A 7,500-nucleotide genomic window follows, 5' to 3' on the forward strand; every position below is an offset into this window, starting at 1 on the left:
CTTTATGGTTGTGCTATGGTAAGACAGGCATACATATTCTTTCCTAGTTTACTCACCTGGCTTACTTTTGCTCTTTATCTCTGCCTTTACTCACCTGGCTGACTCATGTAGCTGATTGTGTCTCGGTAAGACAGGCATAGATATGTAGATTTTTGTTGGCCACAAATTCGATTACAAAACATTTGACAAGAATGAAATTACTTTGAGACGATAGATTTTGGCTTGAAATAACATTTATGGCCCGTCAAATGATATAATATATATATATATATATATATATATATATATATATATATATATATATATATATATATATATATATATATATATATATATATATATATATATATGCACTAAAATCAAAATACCTCTATAAACGAATGGTGGTGAATATTTTAAACCATAGAATAAAACTCGATCGGCAAATTGAACTGAAATTTGTATGATTTTGAGTCCAAACAGGTAAAAGACATAAGTGATGAAATGTCTAACTTATCAAGAGGAACAACGAAATAGATAGCATTATGATCCTATGAAGTGTATGTCTAACATTCACAAAAAGAAAAAAAATAGTCTTCAAGAGAAAAGAATCTTAAATGAACACCCGTAACACTTTAAACAAATTTTATAACGCAAAAGGCGCTATGAAACCTTTTTACTTGAGACATCGCCACACATTCTAAATAGAAAACAAAACATAACAAGAAATGAGTAAAGAACGTAAATTCCCCTAAAAGCTTTTACAAACATATTTAAATCTCCCGTAATCCTACAAGAACACAATAAACTTTAAAAATACACCCAGCGCAGGTGCTTAATATTTTTTCAGATAAATCAGCTTAGCTTCTACTTGTATAACTGCATAATACTGTTTATTGCTTCAAATAGTTGTGGGTTTCCATCTACTATAAAAGAAAATAGTAGTAATTGCTGTACTGTGTCAAAGTGAAACTGAGAGCGAATATCCTGTGTGTGGAGGAAGGACTATATCGGAGGAATAATCACTCACCTCGGTGGTCTGCACAGCGACACAGCTGCACAGCACCTTTCCTCCAGGGGCAGGCGGCAGCGGCCTTTCTTATTTCATATTCCCGTCTCTACAGCGAATTCATGAGTCGACAAGCAAAGCCGACTGAGGGACGGTCTTTGAGTTTCGTTGAAGGTACGACCAAAATAAAAGAGAACCCTGGGTACGCCTCTGTCAATATGCCACATGAACTGTAAATGTAGGATTGAGGAGTCAATATGTCACTCTTTGCGAAGATTCAGAGCAGAGAACAATGTGTCATCGAGTCGATGGCTCGAAAAATATCACTTCCTTCAGTGTTTATCAAATCTGAGATATGATTACTGGTGGGATGAGTCAAGTTAGCAGCGTATATCCAAGGATCGTCTGCAAAGTATTGCCTCTCAAGCCTAAGACTCTTAATTTTTTTCTTTGTCTATGAGTCACAAGGGCACATAAAGGAGGGAAGCCTAACTCTGAATAAAAATGGTAATTTTATATGGAGATTCGCACTCCATGCAAGTAACTTTTTGATCCCTCGATTACATATTTTGTTCATAGATCGAAGGTCTGCATTAAACCATGATTCACATCCATGTAACACTGAAGAGAGTATACTTTTTAGAAAGGAAATAAATTTGAGTATATGCCACATCTTAGTTTGAGAATGTGCAGCAACTGTAGACTTGATTGACCCATGGCTGGTAAATACACTGCCGAGGTAAACGTACCACCAACTGCATCAACTCACTCTCATCCTCCACATCTCAGAAAGGCGTGTCGTCTGCAGGACCGTCATTAATCACGAAAAATTCAGTCGTGTTTTCACTGATAATCATGCATAGTCTCGACAACAATTGAGAAACAAGGACAGTTTAGTAACCATGCCACGACGAGAAGTGGAGAGCACTGTTATCCATCAACATTAGTACGTGTAACCACGACAGAAGCCCATTTGTCCCATGATTTTCCTTAAGTAAGTATACAAAGTCATCAACAAACAAGACAAATAGTAAAATGACGTAGGGGACCCCTGACGCACGCCTACCGTGGCCGTCACTATGGGAGTACGTGGCAACAACACTGTGATGCGGAGCGGAACCTGTAATAAACACAGTATTGAAAAGATAAAAAAAAATAGTTAAGATTTAATGAATTGGTGACACTCTTTTGGCTGACTCATTCACTTTGTTGACTCATCTACATACGTACTTTATCTCACTGCATCACGGTACCAGCAGTCTGGGGACACAACCATCTCGGGACCCAAATATTTCCCGAGATTTCATATCTTGCTCATGGTGCTGTGAATTGTTGCATGTCACGGTGAAAAGTATAAATCTCTTTCTGGTTTTCCGTCAATGGATTTTATTTGCTGCCACTTTCTTGTAATGTTTATAGAAAGATTGACATTGCAAAAAGATTCGTAGCTACCTTATTTTAGCTGTGTAAATTGTTGCATATTACAGCGAAAAGGCAAAATTTCTCTCTGTCCTCCCACTAACAGGTGTACAACAACCTGGTACAGCATGGAAAGGGCCTGGTCTCTCACGACACCTTCTACGTGCTGCGGGACCGGCCAGGCTCAGTCACGATACTGCACGAGAATGAGGTGAGGCTGAGCTAGACTAAACTCACCCAGGTCTACACTCATTTTTCTTTTACGAGAAGCATTTTTGAGGAGTTTTTACTATTATACATACATATATATATATATATATATATATATATATATATATATATATATATATATATATATATATATATATATATATATATATATATATATATATATATATATATATATATATATATATATATATATATTAGAGATGTATCGGATATCCTCATCCGCATCCGCATCCGCACTCTACAGAGGATGTGTGGATGCGCATGTGTTCTATGCATTGCAGCACCTATAGATTATAGAGTAATATATAGACACGCAGTCACAGACTCACAGAGTACTGTCTAGTGCTTACAGACTTAAGAGTTCAGACAGAGCTTAGAAATGTGGAGTAAATTTATTGATGTGTGTCTAATAAATGAATTATCTAGTAAAACTAAAGCAAATAATATCACGTATTCATTTCCTTTCAAACTTACACAACGTAATGTGTCTAGAATTTAGGGAAGGAGAGGAGCAGGGAGCGAATTTTACATAGTGACTATGAAGTACAAATACATAGCAAATAAATAAGAAACTGTGAATGGTGGAATGTTATAAACTTAGTAACGACAGATGAATGTGTGTGTGTGTGTGTGTGTGTGTGTGTGTGTGTGTGTGTGTGTGTGTGTGTGTGTGTGGGGTGAAGAGGGAGATGGAGAGGAGGACTTATCACCCTTGCGAATGTTTCCATAATTATACAAATAATAATGTTGAAAAATATGAACTGACAGCGCTGAGCTCTTCTTATCGCATGAGTTTTCCTGTCGTCGCCTGTTTTCCCTGATATAGTGAGTTGCTGATGAAAAGATTTTCACAGAGGAAGTGTAATGTTAGCTATTGTTTTATTATTATTATTAATATTATAGAGGGCTTTTCGATGTATTTCTTACTAGAATTATCATACAGTAATTTTCTTTTCACATTTGCTAAGCATCTCGAAAATTCATAATGCTGATCCATAAGTTGTAAACTGGCATTCTGAAGATAAGTCCTGCATAGTACACTGGCAGATCATCAGTTTAGTAAGAGTTTGCCTTCGAAGTAAGAAGTACTGGTCCTTCCTTGCTTGCTCCTCGCTGATAAACAGTTTGCCAGTGTTTGTGTTTAAAAGGATATTATAATCAAGTTTACAAAGCCTTATTGCTCTGTGTGCTGACTGCTATAGCAGCTGAAAAATGGTATCACATAGCAGTGAAGTATGGAAATATTTCATGAGTAAGTCAAGTGACCTAGCACAGTGTCTGTCGTGCAAGAAAGATTATTCACGAAAGGGACGTGGAACTACATCTTTGAAAAACCACTTGAAATCAGTGCATAAAGAACAGTTTGAAGAGTTAATGGCAAAAGGGAGAAAGAAGTTGGAAAAAAAATAAATATAGAAAAAACACCTTAGCAAAAAGCAAAGACAGATGCTAAGCAAAGGAATGTTGCTGAGTATTTTCAGAGTGCAAAATTATGGGATGCTTCTAACCCTAAGACAAAGAAACTGGATAAATGCACAGCAGATATGTTAGTCATGGATGAATTAAATAGATGAATTAAATACTTTCAAAGAGAGAAGTATCAACTATTAAGACACCATTCGAACTCATTTGGCAGTATTTTGGTTCTCCCACCTTGTTTTTATTTGTTACTTCTGCTGTCTGCATGGTCTGACACTGAAGCAGGCTTTTTTTTTTTTTTTGTCCTCTTGGTCAGAGCGTTTGACGTAAAACATCCTTATCCGCATCTGCGAGGATGTCATATTTTGATATCAGCATACGCATTTGCATCCGCATTTTAGCAGAGACTGATATCAGCATCCACATTTGCATCCGCAAAATTACATCCAGATATACATCCGCATCCGCGGACGTCTGAAATTCGACATCCGATACATCTCTAATATATATATATATATATATATATATATATATATATATATATATATATATATATATATATATATATATATATATATATATATATATATATATATATATATATATATATATATATATACCTTTCCTCTTTTTTGTCCTCTTTAGTCAGTCCACTTACCGTACAGTGCAGGAGAGAGGTGACACAGGTTGAGCGAGTCAGTAACACTACGTATAGTGACAGCTGGATAGGTTAAATGACTCTCTCTCTCTCTCTCTCTCTCTCTCTCTCTCTCTCTCTCTCTCTCTCTCTCTCTCTCTCTCAGATCATTCCAAACACTCAACGCATCGGAATATTCTGTCTAAAGAAAGAAGTTAGCACTCTTATAGAAACCCTGAGGTCTTCATCCTTGAATTGATTGGGAGGTGCGAGGAAGACTGATCTTCTCATCGAACACATCCCTCCCTACGCTGCCGAGCCCTTGGTGAGACTCATGCAGGAGAAGGGAGTGAAAGTCCAGTTAATGACTTGCTTGACTTACACCTATGAAGCTGACTTGGACACTCATACACTCAGGTAAGGTGAAGTGGTTGTGTGTGAGCTACATTGAAAACCATAGTAATCATCACTGCAAGCTCGAAACACCTCTTATGATCTTGCTACCGGCATGTTTCACCTCCTTCCACGGCCTCGCTGTACAAGATTTTCTTATTTCTTTGACCCCTATTCTGTCCAGCTCTCAATCGCACAATTTTTTCCTTTTTTTATGTAAGAGGAAAACTCAGCCAAGGGCAACGTAAACTGGGATTAAAAGAAGAGGATCACGGAGGTGCCAGTCCCCAAATAGTTTGCAAGAAATATGGTTGGAATGGGACTCCGAGGATGGTAAAGGAATTAGCTTTATTTTCCAATTCTAATTTTTGTATGAAGAATGTATGTGCAGTTAGATGCAAGTAGTTTTGTGTGAAGGAAGAGAGTTGTCTTTAGAGGGGAGACAGTGACTGCCCCCTTGTGTTGTGAGACAAAAGAGAAACGTTCAGTGAGGTCACAGCTGGCTTTAATGAAAAGTCCACATCACGCCCTGAATCAGTGTTGTTAGACCTCACTGGGAGTAATTATCATTTCGGCAGGTGTCTACTGTCTCCTCCATCAAACCCAGTACTCTCAGTCCCTTTCTCTTGTAAACTCTGGAACTCTTAACCTGCTTCTGTATCTCCACCTAATTATGACCTGAATTGATGTGAGAGGGAGGTTTCAAGACATTTATCTCTTTCTTTTGGTTGACTCTCTCAGCGCTTTTCGGGAACTGGCATTTAAGTGGCCTTTTTGTTTGACCTTTTTTGTTACCCTTGGCCAATTCTTCCCTTCTTACATAAAGAAAACAAAAACATAATACCCTGTCAAAAACATGCAAGATAAACCAAAGCAAATCAGAACAAACATCTGTGACATGTAGCTACAAAATCATGTTGGAAATACAAATAGCCCTCCATACACAGGGTCCCGGCTGGTTTCCGTGTGTGCAGGTTGGGGAGGGCAGGCGTGCGTCACCTCTTGGAGAACGCAAAGTACGGTGGAATACGCCTGGACCTCATGTACCGGATGGCAGAGGGCGTGCCTTATATAGGAGTGTACCAGGATCCAACCAGTGCACACGAGGCAACGGTAGACCCAGAGAATCTTCCTGTTGCTGGAGACGAGGAAATACCAGTGTCTTGGATTTGCTCAGCTCCCATAGGAGACATGGGCAAAATGAAAACAGACAAGAGGTTCCGGAGACTTGGTTTTTTTACGCTACTGAGCATGACATTAGCGAGGATGCAATCTGCCCTCATTGGTTTTATTCCCCATGCGTACATTGACATGGGCAATTATGCTTCTCAAGCGGGGATTGCAAAGTTGCCAGGCTGGAGTATGACGCATGAAAGTATCTGGATAAAAAAAAATCACGCATCTTTATAGTTGAATTATGAATGTCTTATTATCATTATGGTGGTCCACGAGACTGTAACCTTTCCACTAGGAGCCAATGGGGATAAAATGTGTATGTATGAATGTGTGGTATTTTCTGTGTTATGTATGAGGCACCGCTAAGTGGGATCGCCGGCCTGTGTATATAGACAGATTATTATTCATTCATATAAAAGGACTGGCTAAGCCTTGAATACACAAATTGATAACATATATTGATGAAAAAATAGTATGTGTTAAGAATGATATTCCTGAATGGGTGTATGATAACATGTTACAAAAAGATGTAGGTAAGGTAATAGACATTTCAATAACACATTCAATATACGTAATATTAAAGTACACAGAATGGCTGTTGTTTGATTATAATCCAAATTCAAGACTAGGTACTTGTTAAACGCTTTTGGTTGTATATATATATATATATATATATATATATATATATATATATATATATATATATATATATATATATATATATATATATATATATATATATATATATATATATATATATATATATATATATATATATATATATATATATATATATATATATATATATATATATATATATATATATATATATATATATATATATATATATATATATATATATATATATATATATATATATATATATATATATATATATATATATATATATATATATATATATATATATATATATATATATATATATATATATATATATATATATATATATATATATATATATATATATATATATATATATATATATATATATATATATATATATATATATATATATATATATATATATATATATATATATATATATATATATATATATATATATATATATATATATATATATATATATATATATATATATGTATGTATGTATTGTGTCTCATAACTAAAGGGGGCAGTCACAACCACAAAACTACATGCACTTACCACATATACACCCTTCACTTGAAAATGAAAATTTTAAAGAAAAATGGGAACT

At 35.6% G+C, this 7,500-nt stretch overlaps 1 protein-coding gene across 1 annotated transcript in view; it reads left to right on the top strand.

Annotated features, from left to right (window-relative positions):
- LOC123514253 overlaps positions 1-7,500 on the top strand; it is a 23,279-nt gene that overhangs the window by 300 nt on the left and 15,479 nt on the right. The window contains exons 2-3 of the mRNA XM_045272001.1: positions 2,514-2,618; positions 6,035-6,892. Of these exons, the coding sequence (XP_045127936.1) occupies positions 2,514-2,618; positions 6,035-6,497 (568 nt within the window). The 3' untranslated portion in view covers positions 6,498-6,892. The remainder of the gene's footprint in view (positions 1-2,513; positions 2,619-6,034; positions 6,893-7,500) is intronic.

The sequence above is a fragment of the Portunus trituberculatus genome, chromosome 37 (genome assembly GCF_017591435.1).
Source record: "Portunus trituberculatus isolate SZX2019 chromosome 37, ASM1759143v1, whole genome shotgun sequence".
Taxonomy (NCBI): domain Eukaryota; kingdom Metazoa; phylum Arthropoda; class Malacostraca; order Decapoda; family Portunidae; genus Portunus; species Portunus trituberculatus.